This window comes from Octopus sinensis, linkage group LG1, assembly GCF_006345805.1.
Source record: "Octopus sinensis linkage group LG1, ASM634580v1, whole genome shotgun sequence".
NCBI classification, from domain to species: domain Eukaryota; kingdom Metazoa; phylum Mollusca; class Cephalopoda; order Octopoda; family Octopodidae; genus Octopus; species Octopus sinensis.
The window spans coordinates 107,572,901-107,592,862 of record NC_042997.1 but is presented as its reverse complement, the minus strand read 5'-3'; the positions used below and the strand labels follow the sequence as shown (position 1 = coordinate 107,592,862).

Here is a 19,962-nt window from a genome sequence, read left to right as displayed (position 1 = left end):
TAATGGTAGATAGATTTTTTCTTTCATCTGGTAGAAACAAATTGCCTCTGTTTTATATTTAACTTTAAGCTTTGGTTCAATAAGATGTACAGTATTGTTCTTAAATATATATTTTAATAAACAGTTTCTTTTTATCAATTTAAGACAGTTTAAACTGAATTAGTTCAATGATTTTTGGGCCATTCCTTAACAGAATGAGTTTCAGTAAGTTTATTATTGAATGGAATTATAAAGATTTCTAATCTCCCTATTTCCTCACACCCAACACAGAAAGTCCAGTTTCTAAAATCATTTTTTCTCTCTGTGTGATCAGGTAGAAACATGTTTCTCTCTCAAACGACTTATAAAAACATTTAAGCTACAAAACACTATAAAATATTTACCAAATTGGTAAGTTGTTCCACAGCTCTGTACTGAGAAGAATCTGAGGAGAATTGGAATCATAGAATTTCAGTTCTTGCTCAAAGGTTCTCACTAATTTAGGTCCTAATCCAAACTGAAGGATTCAGGATGACTACTTTTATATACACATAATTTATGCCATTACATAATGTGTTAAGTAATATATAATTAAGAATGTAATTAAAAGAGTTGACAATTTAGATATCTTTAAAATTCCTAAAAATAATGTAATTCCTATTAAATAACCTTACCTCTTCAATCAGTTCCATTAAGTCTTTTAAAAATCCATGTAATTCCTCATTTTCAATGCTGCCATTTTTGTCCTGCAAAACAAAACAAAAAAAAAATATTAAAATGTGAGAAATAGTAGCAAGATGATTAATCTATCGATCTATCTATCGATCGATCCCTCGATCCATCCATCCATTTATCTATCTACCGATCCATCCATCAATTCATCCATCCATCTATCAATACACAGGCACAACACACACACAACACACACACACACACACACAACACATACATACATACATACATACATACATACATACATACATACATACATACATACATACATACATACATACATACATACATACATACGTACATACACACACACACACACATACATACATGACTGCAAGATTTACGCTAAAAATGTCAGCAATGCCAAAAAAGCAGCTGGAATTAATAACAACATTTTCAGCTGATATAAGAATGGAATCTGTCCAAAAGAAATATTCATATTTTATTGTTGAATGGGCAAAACCAGTCCCCCAGACCCCAAACCTGTGCATCAATAGTTCGACTATCTCTCCTGTCCCACACAAAGAATGCTGCAAATGCCTAAGCATTGACGAAAATATATCATACGAAGGTACTATGAGTAAAGATAGAGTGACCCAAGAATATTATACCAGACTAAGAAAAATATGGCAATTGGAACACTTCTTTTACAATAAAACAGTATCCCACAATGCATTTGCAGTAACAGTGCTGATTCCAACATTTGGGATACTTGACCGGTCTGTAGAAGAAATCCATTCCATAGATATTAAAACCTGCAATATCCTAATATCACATGGAAATCTCCACAGAAATAGTGATATCGACAGGCTCTACCTAAGAAGAGACAAAGGAGGTGGGGGCTTCGAATGTCACATAGTCTCTCTCAGAAAGCATTTGCTAAACAACAACAGTAAAAATAAATACATTAATTTAGTGCTGGAAAGTGAAGGATATCCTACATGTTGGAAGTGAACTCCCTAGGAAGTACTCTCTTCCTGATGACCTCCCATACGACTCCAATTAAGGTGAACTAGCAAACGTCAAAGATGACCTGGACGTGAAACCTTCAGTATACCAAAAAAAAAAAACCCATGCATGGGTAAGTTTTCCGAAAACTTGAAGAAGATAATAACATTGACATGAAGTGAAGCATCTCTTGGACTCACGACCACTACATAACATCACTCTTCGAAGGCTATGCATCTACAATCCAAGAACAGGAGATTGCCACTGAAAGAGAAAGTGAAGCTCTTGGAGTTGCAAGATGCAACCGTAACTATTGATTGTGTCATATTTCTGTGGAAGACATCACACATGTGAGAAGCAAAAACAATATACAATGCCATCCGGAAAAACGACTGTCCTGGAATAAATATAGATTCCCCATGTTATTGAATGCGCACACAAAAACCAGCACAAGGAATACTGGTGGAACATTCCCATCAAAACATCAGTCAAGTGTAAGCAGAACAAGCTGGATGTTGTTGTTTGGGACAGACAAGGAAAAGATATGTACCGTCATGGAGATCAGCTGTCCTGTTGATGTGAGTGTCTCTTTGAAAATCAAAGAGACAGAAGATAACTATGGACAACTGTTTCGAAAGCTCCAGCTTCTATATCCAGACTACAAATTTACATTTATATCGATAATAACCGGAGCACTTGGCTTTCGGTGCAAATGCCTAACTGTTAGTTTGGGTAAGCTTGCATTTTCAGAAGAAGAAATCAACCAACTGATTCGCACGTTGCAAATACAATCTGTAAACGGAACAGTAAAACTGTACAAGACTTTTCTCTGGTTTAAAATGTGACATTGTTTTTGTTACCAACATTCCAAAGATGGAACTTTGTATCTTTGTTAGAAACCAGCTCCTTCGGCAGAGGAAGAATTTAATTGATTAAGACCAGAAGAGAACATACACACACATACATACATGTATAAATACACACTACCACAGCTATCTATATGGTGCGTAAGCTTAGTTTACACTAGAGCTGCTCAGCGTCTTTCGTATATTTAAAATACATTCCCAAATATCGTTGATGCTCTTGAATCAACAATTCGCTCGAGGGATAGACAAGTGGTTGGTGAGAGCTGTACAAACCTTGTACAGGGACACTACCAGTAAGGTGGGGGTGGGCAACGAGTACAACGAAGAATTCAAGGTAAAAGTCGGGGTTCACCAAGGATCGGTGCTCAGCCCCCTCCTGTTTATCATAGTCTTCCAGGTAATAACAGAGGAATTCAAGACAGGCTGCCCCTGGAAGCTCCTCTATACTGATGACCTTGCGCTTATAGCTGAATCACTACCTGAGGTAGAGAAGAAGTTCCAGGTATGGAAACAAGGTCTAGAATCAGAGTTAACCTAGCAAAACCCAAAGTTATAGTAAGTAGAAAGGCAGACAAATTACAAATCCTCTCAGGTAGATGACCCTGCTCAATTTGTAGAAAAGGTGCAGGTAGAAGCTCCATAAGATGCACCCAGTGTAAGATTTGGATATATTATAAGTGCAGCAACATAAAAGGAAGGTTAACAGAGAAACTATCTTTTGTATATGGAAGGTATATGTGCGGAAAATAGACTCCATCAACTTCCAGGGAGGCAAGCAAGAGGTAGTAGATAGCTTCCGGGATCTAGAAGACCAGGTTAGTAGTGGAAGTGGATGTTCCGAAAGCGTAGCAGTTAAAATAAGATTAGGTTGGACAAAGTTCAGATAGCTCCTACCCCTGCTGGTTACAAAGGGCCTCTCTCTCAGAGTGAAAGTCAGATTGTTTGACACCTGTATGCGAACAGCTATACTGCATGGCAGTGAAACATACGTAGGCTTGAAAGAAATGAGAAGACTTGAAAGAAATGAAGCCAGTATGCTTCGCTGAAATAAGGCTTGCCGAACCTGGTTCTATTGTACCAAATTGGTACCAAATATTGGTACTTTTGGTGTGCGGTAAGGTGTATTGTTGCAATACAATTTTTTGTAATGTTGTTGGAACCGCCACTCTTTGGAAATACATCAGAATATCGTCACAGATTCAAAATCTACTGGCATCTGAATTTTTATTCTGTTTATATTTTTAAAGCTTCTTATATTTTCGTAACATACTTATCACCTACAGCTTTCATTTCAGACCCGTAAATCGACAGCAAAGGTCTACCGCCTGTTTGCAAAAAAAAAAAAAAATCTTTTGCCATGCAGAAACCTGTGAAATTCTTTAACTGCAAAAATAACTGCTAGGGCCTCCTTTTCAATTTGACTAGATCTCTTCTCTGCTGCTATTAGCGAGCGCGAAACGCGAACCACTGGTTTTGTATTTCCGTTTTCGTATTTATGAAGTAGAACTGCACCTAATCCATGCTCGGAAGCATCAGACGTTGCGATGATGTCCATTTCGGGATCGTATTGTGCTAATGACAAGTCTGAGATTAGAATTTTTTTATTTCTTCAAAAGAGTTCTGACATTTAGTGGACCAATTCCCCTTTAATCCATTTTTTAAATAAGTCGTTCAATGGAGCTCTTAATTTGTGCATGTTAGGAATGTAGAAGTGTGCCAACTCAAGAAATGCTTGTAAAGTTGGAATATTTGTCAGCGCAGGCATATTCCTTATTGCGTCTGCCCTAAGTACTTAATTTGGGGTAAAAGAATTCGCATTTTCCTTCACACAAAGTGAACCCGAAAACTTTAGTTTTTTTAAACACAGCTTTTACGTGTTCCACATGCTGTTTATGAGAATTACTCTTGATCAAAAATATCATCCAAGTACAGGATTACAAATTCACAATTAGATAACATGGTATCCAGGATTTGTTGGAATATTGCTGCTGCAACTTTCAATCTAAAACGAAATCGTATGTGTCTGTATAATCTTCTGTGCGTATTTATTGTCAAATACTTTGAGCATTTTTCATTTACTTTTATCTGTGAATAGGTTTCAGAAAGATCCAAATTTACAAAAAAACTTTTTCCACCATTTAAATTTGAAAAAATTTCCGCTGCAGTCGGGAGTGGATGGTGATGTGTTTTTAAGCAATCATTCAATCCTGTAGAGAAATCAGCACACAGCCTGACTTTAATTTCTTTTAATACATACCGTGGGTGCCACCCACTTCGAGTAATCCACTTTTTGGATGACTCCATTCTTTTGTAGTCTGTCCAACTCTTCATTTACGGTTTCAATTGCCGCAAACGATACTTTTCTGTTTGCTTTAAATACTGGTGTAGCGTTTTCACTTATTTGAAAATAGGCTTCCATCTTTCTACATAGACTTGTTTTTTACAGGACAACTATTTATATTATTGTAGTAAAGATTTATGGAGAGGTGCCATAAATCGAATAGTTCTAATCAGTCTGTGCCAAACAGATTGATGGTATTATCCACAATAAATCATTTAGCTTCGCGTGTCATAACTTAGAACTCCGCTGAAAACACCTTAGAACCTTCTGTAGTTTTGTTCTACAACGAGAACTTCTGTGTCCCAGGTTCTGACAACTATAGCACTTTTTTGTTTTTAAACGGACAATCCTTTTTGTAGTGTAGGCCTCCACGACCATAACACGGATTGGGGCCTGACACTATCCCAGGACGATACACTTGAATTTTTGCAGAGTCTTTATTTTGTATTTTTTTCACATTATGTTTAAGATTTACCATAGTCTGACATTCTGCTCCAATGGACTATAGAGATAAATCCTGGTTCGCTTGCTCCATTTTCGAGAGAATTCTTGCCCGAATTTCTCTATCTTCAGATGGTATAAGTCCTTGCACGAAGATAAGTGATTTGAACATATCCTGAGTGAGATCTTGGATTTTGCAATTTTCGCACATCTGCTTGACTACTCCGGCACGTGCTTGCAGAACCTGGTACCATTGTACCAAATTTGGTACTTTTGGTGTGCAGTAATACTTTTGATACTACGCTGCAATAACTTTTTCACTTTATGTAAAAAAATAAGTTTACCGCCAATGTAAGTGAACAATGTAACAATAAATACATCACATTTTATATCAAAATATATTTCCCGACATTTTATAGCGATGCAGTTAATTGGTAGCTAGTTGATATAGAACGTGTTCAATCCGTGTATCGTACGTACCATCCAATATCGCCGGCTTTCCGCCTCTAATGCAGTCAGTAACATGTTTTATACATAAGTGTCAAGTTTTTCCTTACTATTTCGTTGAACATTTATCAATTACGAGTGAGTTATAATCCTCATGATGAGCAAGAATACGAAAGATAAAAGCAGTGATGAAATTGACTTCGGTTTAACTCCGACAAACAAAAGAATTAAACAATATAATCATAAATTATCGGACAAACTCTTATTGGATTCTTGATTTTCATCTTGGTTAGAATCAAGTAAAACAAATATCCAAAGAGCATACTGGAAATTTTGTTGTTGTGAAATTCAAAGCAGTGTAACTCATCTGGAGAGGCACGGAAAAAACGGATAGACATGTTAAAAATGTTAATTCAGAAAATAAAGTGGAAAACTGACCGACTTTTTGCAGCCTCCAACTTCTTATGTTCATATTACAAAGGTAGCAGCTGCCCAGCTTAAGCTTTGTTCTTTCATTGTAGAACATTGCTTATGGATCATTTACCTGGACTAATTCAGAATGCATGTCCTGATTCCAAAATAACTAAAGATATTAAATGTGCAAGAACCAAAACTACTCAAATATATAAAAATGTTTTAGGTCCTTATTACTTTGAAAACCTCATTAAACAGTTAAAAAATGTAAGTTTTCATTAATTGTTGATGAAATTACTGATGTAAGGACAAAAACAAAACCTATCTTGTTCTTTTCGCCAGATTTTATGATTGTAGCACTCAAAAAAATATTGATAGTTATTTTAATTCTTTTGGAAGCCAAGGATTGCTCTGCTAATGGAATTGTTTCCTCTATTGAAAGATTCTTCACTTTAAATGAGACCCTTTTTGAAAAGTTATAATGCTAGTGTAATGATGGGACAGAAGAGAGGTGTGCGGGCATTACTGGAGAACAAAGTTCCCTCTCTCTGTATTCAAGGTTGTGTCTGTCACTCTATTCATATCTGTGCATCAAAGGCATAGAAGAACTTGCTAGAAGCATATACTCATTCCTCTCGAATAGCCCAAAGAGACTGCAGGAATATGAATAATTTCAGGCATTTACTCAAACAGGTTCTCATAAATTATAATAATAATAATAATATATAATAATAATGAAATTATTGTATACAGTGCTCATGTGTACCACAACTTGTCAGAAAGTGCGTATAAAGTATATGCAGTAATGTATAAATGTCTGGAAAGCGAACAATGTATGAGTCAGATACATGCTTGTGTGTGTATGGAGGGGAGAAAATCAGGTGTAGTGTTGGCGAATCTCAGAAAGCATGGAAGTTTTGAAGGATGCAGTGCTCCGACAACTAACAACTGATGCCGGCAGTTTGTTCCATGCTTCAGTAACTCCCAGCGTGAAAAAATGTGCTGTTTTCTGACTTTGTAAATATGTCCACGGGTGTTAGACGGGTGGAGTTTGAAAAGGTGCTCAGAATTATTGTTTGTAAGATGGTTAATAATTTTTTGGGTGTCTGCCAAGTCAGCTGCCAGACGTCGGAGTTTCAATGTGTCCATGCCCAGGGAAGTAAGGCGTTCAGAATACAGCAAATGCCTGATGGAAGGTATTCTTTTGGTTGCACGTCGCTGAACGTGCAAGAGAAGTTGTTCAAAGTGGTTACCTTTAGAACAAATTGTCAAAAGAATACTAGAACAGTGGCCTGCTCTTCTGTTATTCTTTACTACTGCTGCCATTGAAGATAACAACTGTGCAGCTTCAAATGTGCTGAGGTCATTAACAAATCTAATCACAGAGATGCATTATGCATTTTTAGCATATATTTTGCCAGATATCATTAACTTAGATTTTCCAATCAGAAAGCTATAGAATGCACAAATCTATTATATGTACTAATAAGGGAATATTTGGCAATTTTGTTTAAAAACAAATTGTGAAAAAATAAGAGCTACATGAAATTAACATCAATGATTCATCGGTGTATCTTTCCGTAACTGAAATTTAGAGAGGAGCAAAAAGTTGAAAGCATCTACATAAAGAAAGCTTCATCTATTAATACAACTGGACTGAAACAATTTCATGTGAAAGCATTAAATTTTTATCTGCGCCTTGGGAAGGAATTTTTTCAGCGTTTCTTTGCACATAATTTCTTCCGTAGTCTGAAGCTTCTAGAGACACCAGACCCAGTTAGTATTCGTGATTGCAATGGTCCAAGTTCAATTGTTCCTCTGGCATGCGAATTTCCAAATATTGTTCAGGAGAGTCAGATTGAAACTCTTAATAAAGAATGGAGAGAACTTAAACTTCAAGATAACAATGACATAACTGAAGCTACCAAACCAAAAGATTATTGGTATAAAATTTCTAAGGAAAAATGTGGAGATGAAGTTCGTTATCCGGTCCTGTCATGCTTTATGTTTCAGCTCCTATCATTACCACATTCTTCAGCTGCAGCCGAGAGAATATTTTCTGTCCTAAATAACATCAGTCAAGAATAGGTCTAAATTGCATACACAAATGAAATTTACATGTGGCATTCGCAACTAGATATTAAAAGATATGGGGGAGGGGGAAGAATCCTAGATTCATTGACTAATTTACATCATCATCATTATCACCATCATCATTTAACGTCTGTTGTCCATGTTGTATATTAATTTTGTATTAATATTTTAAGGAAAAGAATAATAATTATTATTAAATACTACGGCTTTCCTTCCGTGCCCGAACTAGCTATATGGTGCGTAAGCATTTGAAACTTACACAAGGGCTGTTTAACATCTATATCCATTTTTACACACTATCTGGCTCACTATAACCTTTGCATCATCACCCCCTTCAATGCCTCGTCCACTCTTAAAAGTTTTTGTCTTGCACGTACTTGGTGACCCTGTCAGTGCAGGTGCCACTTAAAAGCACCCAACCCACACTGTAAAGTGTTTGGAAGGGCAACCAGGTGTAAAAAACCTTGCCAAAACTGACCTCTCCTGCGCAAGTTCATTCTGCTGAGTGGTTGGTGTTAGAAAGGGCATCCAGCTGTAAAAATCCTGCCAAAACAGTTACAGAAGTCTGGTGCAGGTTTCCGCCTGGTTGGCTTTTGTGGTACAGTCCCACCCATTGTAGCATGGAAGGCAGACATTAAACAATGATGATGATGATGATGGGAACTTTGTTAACTGAAAAAGTCTAGTTGCATTGTTGGCAACTAGCTTGAACTCTCTCAAGAACTTTAACTAAACTCAAAGAAAAATCATACATACATACATACATACACACACACACACTCATACATACATACATAGTACGTACGTACATACATACATACATACTTGCATACTTGCATACATACATACATACATACATACATACACACACACACATACATGCATAATACATACATGCATACATACATACATACATACATACATACATACATACGTACATACAAACATAGTTGCATACATACATATATTCATACATAAATACATACATACATACATACATACATACATACATACATACATACATACATACATACATACATACATGGTGGCTGCCACCTCGTTATCTAGTATGGCCATTGCACGAAGCTTAATCAATATTGTTATCGTGCAACGGCTGTGCAAGAAGATTTTTTTTTAAGTGAGGAAAGGCTGTGCACTGAGTCAATCCCACTCACTAAGCAACAGCAGCCATAATCCGAAAATAAGAACAAGTCAACATCATCGGTAACCACTGAGCCGCAGGTTTTATGTCGGAGTTATCCCAGTTACCTGAGTTACCTTCTCCTAGAAGGATACCGTAACAAAGGCTGGGAGTCCTTCACTCCCAATGGTTTAACCGCGCGATCGGGTATTCAGTCCGATTATTTCTATGTCCCCGCGCATGATACAGCCTTATGACATTTATTGGATGGCTGTTGACTCTCAAGAGTTCCTCCGCCCTTTGACGGGTTTTGTTTTTCATCCCGAAGGGTGACCAATAAACACCCTCCTCACCAAGCAAGCTTGGTGGGGTTGCCGGTTTAGTCGCCGACATCGCGACCATGCAACAGGTTGTACTGGGTTACATGTTACCAGTAGCACTCGAAAGTGATCTGACATAATATATACATACATACATACATACATGCATAATACATACATACATACATACATACGTACGTACGTACATACATACTTGCATACTTGCATACATACATACATGCATACATGCTTACATACATACGTACGTACGTACATAGTACATACATACTTGCATACATACATATTTACATACATACATACATCATACATACATACATACATACATACATACATACATACATACATACATACATACATACATACATATTTACATACATACAAATTTTCTGAGAAAAAATTACTTTGGTTTTGAGTACTCTCTCGAGGAGAGAATATTCGCTATCAAAGTAAGTAAACCCACCAGATATGGCATTAAAACCCATCAGATTCGGTATTAAAAGCTGTTAACGAAATTGGTGAGGAATATTTACAGCAGTGTAATGTTCCGACATTCTGGCGGATGAACGCTTGTCTGACAGATGCTCTGGCTACAACTGCAAAGCAGTACATAAATGACATTCAAAAGGTGAACAAAACCGAAACAACAAAGTATCGTTATGGGTTTTGAAGACAGAGAAAAAGATGACTGGTTTACGGAAGACCATCAGCCTTGTGATGGTGTTTATTGCGTTCAAACAAGCAAATCACTATACATCTCACCAACAAAAAGTGGAGGAGATAGAAATGATGTTTGGAGACAACAAAAAGAAGACACTCACTTGCAAACTGATTAATCTCAAACGGGAGCTAAAAGCTGTTAGTGAGAAACTCCGACATCAGAAGATAACAACCGAAAGAATTAACCAGAACTAGGCAGCAGTATACAGAGACAGGAGAGGTGGAGCAGTGAACATCACGGAAGCTCCTTCACGAGAAGACATAAACCCCTTCTAGAGGAAAATCTGAAGTCACTAAGAGTTTAATCAAGACGCTCTGTGACTGGAGGAAATCCGAAGTTATTGCCTCTGCATTACACCCAAAACATACAGCACTGATGGTGATAGCCTTGTAACTGTGATCCAGAAACTTCAGGATGGAAAAAGCACCTGGAAGAGACTTGATTGTTGGATATTGGTTCAAGAGACTAACCCTCTACCGACCATATCTCATCAACCTGTACCAGCAAGCTCTCTCTCAGTGGGAACAATAGCATACCACACTGGTTAGCTCTGCCAGAGACAAAATTGATCCCCAAATGCAGAACCACCCACATGGCAAAACAACTACCGGCCAATTGCATGCCAAAATCTAATCATCATCGTCGTCGTCGTCGTTTAACGTCCGCTTTCCATGCTGGTATGGGTTTGACGGTTTGACTGAGGGCTGGCAAGCAAGAAGGCTGTACCAGGCTCCAATCTGATCTGGCAAAGTTTCTACAGTTGGATGCCTTTCCTAACACCAACCACCCCGAGAGTGTAATGAGTGTTTTTTATGCGCCATCGGCACGAGGGCCAGTCAGGCGGTGCAGGCATCAACCACACATGAATGGTGCTTTTGACGTGTCACCGACACAGGAGCCAGTCAGGCGGCACTGGCAACGACGACTCTCGAATGGTACTTTTTACGTGCCACCAGCACGGGACCAGTTAAGCGGCAGTGGCATTGACCACGCTCGAATGGTGTTTTTAACGTGCTAGCGGCACGGGCGCCAATCAGGCGGTGCTTAAATCTCTTCCTCCAGGACCATTGTGAAACCAATACCATTATCACAGCAGAACAAGCAGCTGGGAAGAAGGGAGTCTGTGGATGTGCCGAGCAATTTTTAATCAACAAAACTGTGATATCAGAGGTGCGAGAGCGTAGGAGGAACCTAGTTTCAATGTGGCTAGACTGCAAGAAAGCCTTTCATTCTGTTCCCCATTCATGGATGCTAGAAGCCTTTCAACTTGCTGAAGTTCCAGTGAACATAGTCAAAACCATCGCTGACTTGACTTCATCGTGGACCACCATTTTGAAATTAAACGTAAAGAGTGACTGTACTATCACCGATAGAATACAGTAATCACAGAGGCATATTCCAAGGGGACAGCCTCTCTGTTATGTTGTTAATACTTTCTGTAAACTCCTTGTCATTCATGTTAAGGAAATCTAAAGGATATCTCACTGGTTCACAAGGAAGCAGAAATGCCAAAATTACACACTGTTTCTTTGTGGATGACTTGAAACTTTATGCAAAGAATATGCACGAGATGAAAAAGAGCCTTGACCTGGTTACAACATTTTCAAAGTTCTTAGAGTTGAAGTTTGGTCAGGATAAATGTTGCTATAGGGTTGCAAAAAGAGGGAAAACTGTAAACCATCATTGACCTGACCATTTCCCGTATATCATCTGATGAAGAATGTTACAGGTGTCTAAGGCTGGATGAAAATATATTTTACAATGGCACCTGTAACAAAATACGTGTTACTAAAGAATATTACAGCCGAATAAAGAAATTTTGGACCTCAGAACTCTCTGCATTCAATAAAACAGTGGCCCACAATGTGTTTGCAGTGCCAGTAAACATACCAGCGTTTGAACTGCTTGACTGGACGCTTGATGAGATCCAAGCCATTGAGGTGAAAACCTTGGAAATACTAACAAGCAGACATAATTTCTACATAAGCAGTGATGTAGACCGTCTCTACTTAAACTGAAAACAAAGAGGCAGAGGCTTGACATCGATCCAAAATGCATTTGAATGTCGCATCATATCCCTTCGGTAACAACTTCTAACCACCAAATGTCAAAGTGCATCCCTTGACCAATTTTGCATATATGAGGCTGATAAACATCATAAAACTTGGAAGGCAGCTCCTTCAACAGCATTCCTTGACTGATGACCTTAAATACCTGCCCAAAGATGCCACACAACTCTACCACAGCATATCATCAGATGAACGGATGAGCGTATATGAGCAGAAGACTATGCATTGATATGTTAGTAGAAAGTTCAGAGATGATAGTAGCATAGATCATCAAAGCAGTCAATCATGCACCAATATCCAGATTACTACCTCCCACTTAGAAGGCTGTTCGTTTGCAATCCAGAAACAGGAAATATCAACCAAATACCTGACACACAAAAGGGACAGAGATGCAGAGAAAGCAGTAAAATTTAACAATCGATGCAGACTTTGTGAAGTTTACACTGAAGATATCACTCACATCATAAGCAGTTGCCCGAAAATGTCATCACCAATTATCTACCGATGAGACATGATGTTCTAGCTAGGACACTGTATAATGGGATCCGTCGAAGGAATAACCTCAAGGACAAAGAAATAAGAATTCACAGTATGGTGGAAGCGATAGTCACTCATAATAAAAAGTAGTATTAGTGGAATGTCCCAGCGAAAACATCAATAAAATGTAAACACAATAGATCTGATATAATGATTTGGGACAGAGAAGAGAAACTGTGCACAGTTGTGGAAATTAGCTGCACAGCGGATGTTAACATAAAGGTGAAGATCAGTGAAAAGGAGAACACCTATACTGAACTATTGAGAAATCTGCAGTTACTCTATCCAGATTACAAGTTGATGTTTACACCTGTAATTATTGAGGCCCTGGGATATGTAACACACTGCCTAAATATCAATCTTGAGAAATTAAGCTTCTCAAAACCAGAAAGGAGGAAGCTAATACGAAGCTGGAACTGTAAGAATCTGTAAAACTTTCTAGAAGTTTATCATCATTTAAATATATGTGAGTATGTCTAGATACGCAACTATATGCATGGGAATACATACATAAATCAAAACATACAAATCTGTACGTATACATACATACATACATACATACATACATACATACATACATACATACATACATCATCTTTCTGTGGGAGACATTACGCATGTCATCAGAGTACTACTTCCCTATGTGGCATGATGTTTGCAATCCAGGAACAGGAGATTTCCACAAAGCACCTGGTGAACAAGAGAGACAATGACGCTCTTGTAATCCCAATGTGCAACAGCATGTGTAGGCTATGTCATGTTTCTGTGGAAGACATCACGCATGTGATTAGCAGTTGTCCTAAAATGTCGTCACGGTACTACCTCCCTATGCGGCATGATGTTGTTGCTAAAACAATTTACAATGCCATCCGCAAAAAAGACTGTGCTGAAATAAACTTAGAAAATCCCTCTGTTATGGAATACATTCATAAACACCAACTCAAGGAATACTGGTGGAATATTCCCATCAAAACTTCTGTCAAATGTAAGCATAACAAGCCGGATATTGTTGTTTGGGACAGAGAGCCATATGTATGTACTATCATGGAGGTCAGCTGCCCTGCAGATATAAATATCCCTTTGAACATCGAAGAAAAAGAGGATATCTATGGACACCTGCTTCGAAACCTCCAGTTTCTATATCCAGACTATGAATTCATATTCATACCAATGATAATTGTTAGTAACTGCTTAAAAGAGAATCTGGATAAACTGGGATTTTCAGAAAGAGAAATTGACCGACTGATTCGTACAGGTCCAGTCTGTGAGTGGAACAATAAAAATATGCAAGACTTTTCTTAAGTTCCAAATGTAAATTTGTGTGTGTTTACTAAATCCCAAAGATGGAGCCTTGTATCTTTGTTGGAAACCGGCTCCCTCCTCAGTGGAAGATTTACAATAATTAAAAAATATAAGAGACACATATTTGTAGTCGAGTGATATATCATTAGATATGGCATGTAACCAGTCAGACAGTTACCATTCGTTTCACGTCTACTATTGCACTTAGCAATATAGGTGAGTCATCAGACCTGCTTGTCGGAAGCATATAGCCTCTTTGCTAATGGAGATAAATAAGCAGTCTTAGTCAGTTTTGTGGTGAAAAAAAGAGAAAAAAAAACCCGAAAAACTCATTCTGAGAGGGGGAAAGTTACCTCCCCTTGAACCATTTCAATTGTGTCCGAGATGGGTCAGTTTGTGTACGTTTTCTCATTCTCCAGTCTGCAAATGGAGAAGACCACATTTCGAAAATGCATTTTATGTCATAAGAGTATCGGCTAAAAGTTTCAGTTTGTGTATTCAGGAAAGCACTTGGATTGAGCGGCTTTTTTCAGGATCCTTGTTCCTTTGGCTAAGCAAAACATAAACTGTCTGTTTCCGTTGAGTTCCGACCCAGGCTGTTCCAGTAGCCTCTAGTTAATACATATATAAAGTGATATGTTTATACTCATGAACTGGCTGTGGTTATCTATAGCATTAGACTGGGTATGTGTGTATAGTATCAGGCTGAATGAGTGTATATAGTGTTAGACTGACAGCTTATGGCTTGCAAGTTCAAATCTGCTGAACGTGTTGTTATAGGGGAAACATTTTATTCTGTGAAATTGGTAACAAATTACATGGCAACAGAGCAGAGTTTTAATATTTATTATGGAAACCGTATGAGGTGTGGTGAGCCTAATTCCAGGTTTATTCAGTCAGACTACTTTCTCTGGCTTAGATTGTAGACCAGATTTTTGTATGAATATCGAAAATATACATTTTCTGCTAAAACTTTTGAATCTTTATTAATATCAATTTACAAACCTTGTTCACTGTTGGGAGCACGAGTCGACTGGGTTGGGAGCACGAGTCGACTGGGTTGACGAATACCAAACAAAGGGCTAAGATTTTGCAAATAATCGTCAAACTTGTCTTGAGTCCCAAAGACATAACTAACTCTAAATTGGTACCACAAAATGGTATAGAACCACACTGCAAACAGATATCATATTGATTAGTATTCTATGGTTAATGCTGAGTTCATTTTATACAATGATTCTTTTTTAAATGTTACTCAATAATAGAGGAGTTTCGTAAAACACACAATGGTTTCTTTTGTCACCGTCAGAAGCGACAGATGGGAGCCAATTGCTTTATTCGGTAAACGCATTCAATTGCAGTATGTCCCAGGATAAATGGCAGCCAGTCTTCAGCTAAAGTATCTCATAATGTATAAAACTAGAAGTTTTTATTTGTAACATTTATTTATTCTTCAGTGATTCCTCCCTAATACTTGTTAAATGAGAAGAAATTTCAGTTGTTGAGCCGCTGTTACATCTTCGGTAATGGAATCACCATTAGGGTGTCCCGTATACTCAACAAGCTAGTCTGCTTTGTTGCTCTGCTAAGAGATAAAAAAGGGATACGAGGTATCAGATATAGTGTCTCAGAGGAAAGACTGTGTTGGTTTAGTCACGTGATGCGTATGAATGAGGACAGCTGCATAAAGAAGCAATCTCTTCAAGAGGATGGAACTTATGGAAGGGGAAAACCTAGAAAGATACGAGATGAAGTAGTGAAGATGTTGAGTCTCGCAGTAGAGCTGATATAGAATCGAGATGAATAGCGATTTGCTGTGCTCCAGAAAACCCGTCCTCCACGGCGAAAGTGAGACCATGAAAGCATCATGATTCTGCTGAGCCCTGTATTTAATTTCTCCACGTCAAACATTCTTTCAAATCTCATTTTCATAACACCCAAACTTCCATTACTCTTCTGCTGTAATCATTTGAGAGCAGAATTGGAGCATATATCATTCCCCACTCCACTAGTACTATCAGTTACCCCCTTCTCCTCTTGGAACCACTTCCTTTCAAACTCCATCCCTCATTCTTATTATCATACCTGTCCATGCTGCTTCCCACCGATCAACCCCCTTTTCTCTGCCATCAGTTATCTCTCCCTACCCTCTGGGCGATACCTTGTCTTTAACACCTCTCCTGTCTGCTGTCATTCTGAACACCCTCTCATATCTATTATTGGTGCCCCTGGGTATGACTTTAAACTGCATCCGTTAGTGGGGCCACGAGTTCCCGGGTTTTAAGGAATATGGAACCACCTCTTAGCCACAACTGTCCCCAAGTCTACTCTGACCCGGAGTAGTAGCACGTGTTAGGGTCCCAGCTATGGGTTAACTAGCATGTGTAACACCCGCTTTAAACCCAGGAGATGTCTGTTTCTATAATCGTCGGTGACTTGGTCAACGAATCTTCTGCAACGGCCGATAGTCGACGGCAAGATGTGATCTACAGATCACACGGTCCCAAAGTGTGTATACATGTGACTAGGGACCACATGTGAATCTGTATTCGCTCTGAAACTCCAAACATCACCTCGACACCGCAACAACAAATGACGACCACTGATACGATGTCCGCACTATCCGATGTGCTTGCTTTCGCAGTGGGGCATTTGTCAAATTTGAAAGTTGGACTTTTGGGCTGCAGACAGAAGCATTACTTGCCTGTTGGAATGATGGGGCCGGCCGTCGCTATTCGTGAGTGACGTTGTAAACTCGTTGGTCTGGAGGCAGTTCAACCCACGCTGGGTGAATGAGGCCGCAACTACAAGTAAGTAATATCAGTAGTATCGATGACACTTTTACCTTTTCTTTTCTTCGTTTTGCAACTTACTTGGCAACTTTACCAGAGCCGATGTCACCAAAAAGCACCCAATACACAGTGTTATGGGGGTTAAGAAGAGCACCAAACCCTAAAAACTATGTCAAAACTGACAATGGAGCTTCACTCAGCCCTGCGGCTGTCGGATCCTGTCAAACCGCCCAGCCCATGCCAGCGTAGAAAATGAAGGTTAAATACTATTGCTAATGGTGTAGTTACGAGTCGGCTAAAGTTAAAACCCTAAACACGGAGAATATATTTGGAAGACAATGAAGTACTTTGAAAACTTTCGCATCTAAACACGCAAACGCCGGGAGAAATCTGGAGTATTCATCGTTTTTCCTCTACTTTTGCGATTAAATATAAATGAGATTGTTTGTGTATCAGCGAGCAAAATAAAATAACCTTGAAGTAAAAATGCTCGCCATTTCCTAAAAGTAATCTATTATATATTTCTTTACTGCCCCCAAGGGGCTAAACATAGAGGGACAACCAAGGACAGACGAAGGGATTAAGTCGATTACATCGACCCCAGTGCGAAACTGGTACTTTATTTATCGACCCCGAAAGGATGTAAGGCAAAGTTGAACTCAGAACGTAACGACAGACGAAATACCGCTAAGCATTTCGCCCAGCGCGCTAACGTTTCTGCTAGCTCACCGCCTTAAAGTCATCTATTATAGCCACAGCTTCGTTTTCATTTGTAGTTTCATACGCATCAGTTTCATTATACTGGAACTTGAAACAAGATAGCTGACAGAGAGAGAGACAGAGAGAGAGACAGACAGACACACAAACAGAGAGACAGACAGAGAGACAGACAGAGAGACAGACAGACAGACAGAGAGAGAGAGAGAGAGAGAGAGGAGAGAGAGAGAGAGAGAGAGAGAAGACAAATAAATAATACTGGTGTGACTATATTTTAAAATTTACAATAGAAAAAATAGGATTAGGCTGGAACAGAATTTGTTCCGAGATAGGAAACGTGTTCAGAGTATTTTTCTAAGCAGCAACTTCCAGAGAATGAACGTGGGCGATTGCCTATTCCTAATTCGAGAAAGAATTCTTAACACTTTTGTCGATGTACGGTCAGAAGAGATTCCAGAAATAAGTTATTATTACACAAATGTGAGTGAGAACACTTTGAGATATTTTTGGTATCTAACATATGTCAGATACTGCGAGCGCTGCTTCTGATAGGTCAATCCATGGTGATGACCCGAGGTCACGGTGACAGCACTGCTTCTGATTGGTCAATCCATGGTGATGACTTGAGGTCACGGTGACGGCACTACTTTTGTCATTCATAAGTTACAACTAAACGTGAAGAATTTAGTTATTGGGTTAATAAAATATGGTCGTTTATTCGTGTGTAATAAATAAAATACCAAACTCATTCCCTATGGATATCGTATTTATTACAATTCGTGGCTTGTAAACGTATCTAACTCGCTTTCGCTCGTTAGATACGTTTACAAGCCACTCGTTGTAATAAATACGGTATCCATAGGGAACTCGTTTGGTATTCTCTATTTATTACACACATGTGAGTGAGAACACTTTGAGATATTTTTGGTATCTAACATATGTCAGATACTGCGAGCGCTGCTTCTGACTGGTCAATCCATGGTGATGACCCGAGGTCACGGTGACGGCACTACTTTTGTCATTCATAAGTTACAACTGAACTTCATTCACTCTGACTGACATTGCTACTCGAAAACATGTTTGAGTATTATTAAAGTTATTGAAGATTCAATCTGTGTTATGTATTTCTTGAACGTGAACTTGAATGTTAACAAAATGTTAAACAGTCATCAGTTATCAGTCATTTCACCTGAAAACTTAGCGCTATAAAGTCGGACTATCTTCCTGCGGCATGACATCTTTTACAGTTACACATTGTGATGTCACTGACGTGAAATCAAGCTGTATTCATGCGCGCTTCAACACGATGTGAAGAATTAGTTATTGGGTTAATAAAATATGGTCGTTTATTCGTGTGTAATAAATAAAATACCAAACTCATTCCCTATGGATATCGTATTTATTACAATTCGTGGCTTGTAAACGTATCTAACTCGCTTTCGCTCGTTAGATACGTTTACAAGCCACTCGTTGTAATAAATACGGTATCCATAGGGAACTCGTTTGGTATTCTCTATTTATTACACACATGTGAGTGAGAACACTTTGAGATATTTTTGGTATCTAACATATGTCAGATACTGCGAGCGCTGCTTCTGACTGGTCAATCCATGGTGATGACCCGAGGTCACGGTGACGGCACTACTTTTGTCATTCATAAGTTACAACTGAACTTCATTCACTCTGACTGACATTGCTACTCGAAAACATGTTTGAGTATTATTAAAGTTATTGAAGATTCAATCTGTGTTATGTATTTCTTGAACGTGAACTTGAATGTTAACAAAATGTTAAACAGTCATCAGTTATCAGTCATTTCACCTGAAAACTTAGCGCTATAAAGTCGGACTATCTTCCTGCGGCATGACATCTTTTACAGTTACACATTGTGATGTCACTGACGTGAAATCAAGCTGTATTCATGCGCGCTTCAACACGATGTGAAGAATTTAGTTATTGGGTTAATAAAATATGGTCGTTTATTCGTGTGTAATAAATAAAATACCAAACTCATTCCCTATGGATACCGTATTTATTACAACTCGTGGCTTGTAAACGTATCTAACTCGCTTTCGCTCGTTAG

The 19,962-nt window shown here is 38.5% G+C and overlaps 1 protein-coding gene across 1 annotated transcript in view; it reads right to left on the bottom strand.

Moving 5' to 3' along the window:
* The window catches only part of LOC115213270 (calbindin-32), a 172,871-nt gene that overhangs the window by 64,299 nt on the left and 88,610 nt on the right, over positions 1 to 19,962 (bottom strand). Inside the window, exon 10 of the mRNA XM_029782204.2 lies at positions 654 to 725. Coding sequence (XP_029638064.2) covers positions 654 to 725 — 72 coding nt within the window. The remainder of the gene's footprint in view (positions 1 to 653; positions 726 to 19,962) is intronic.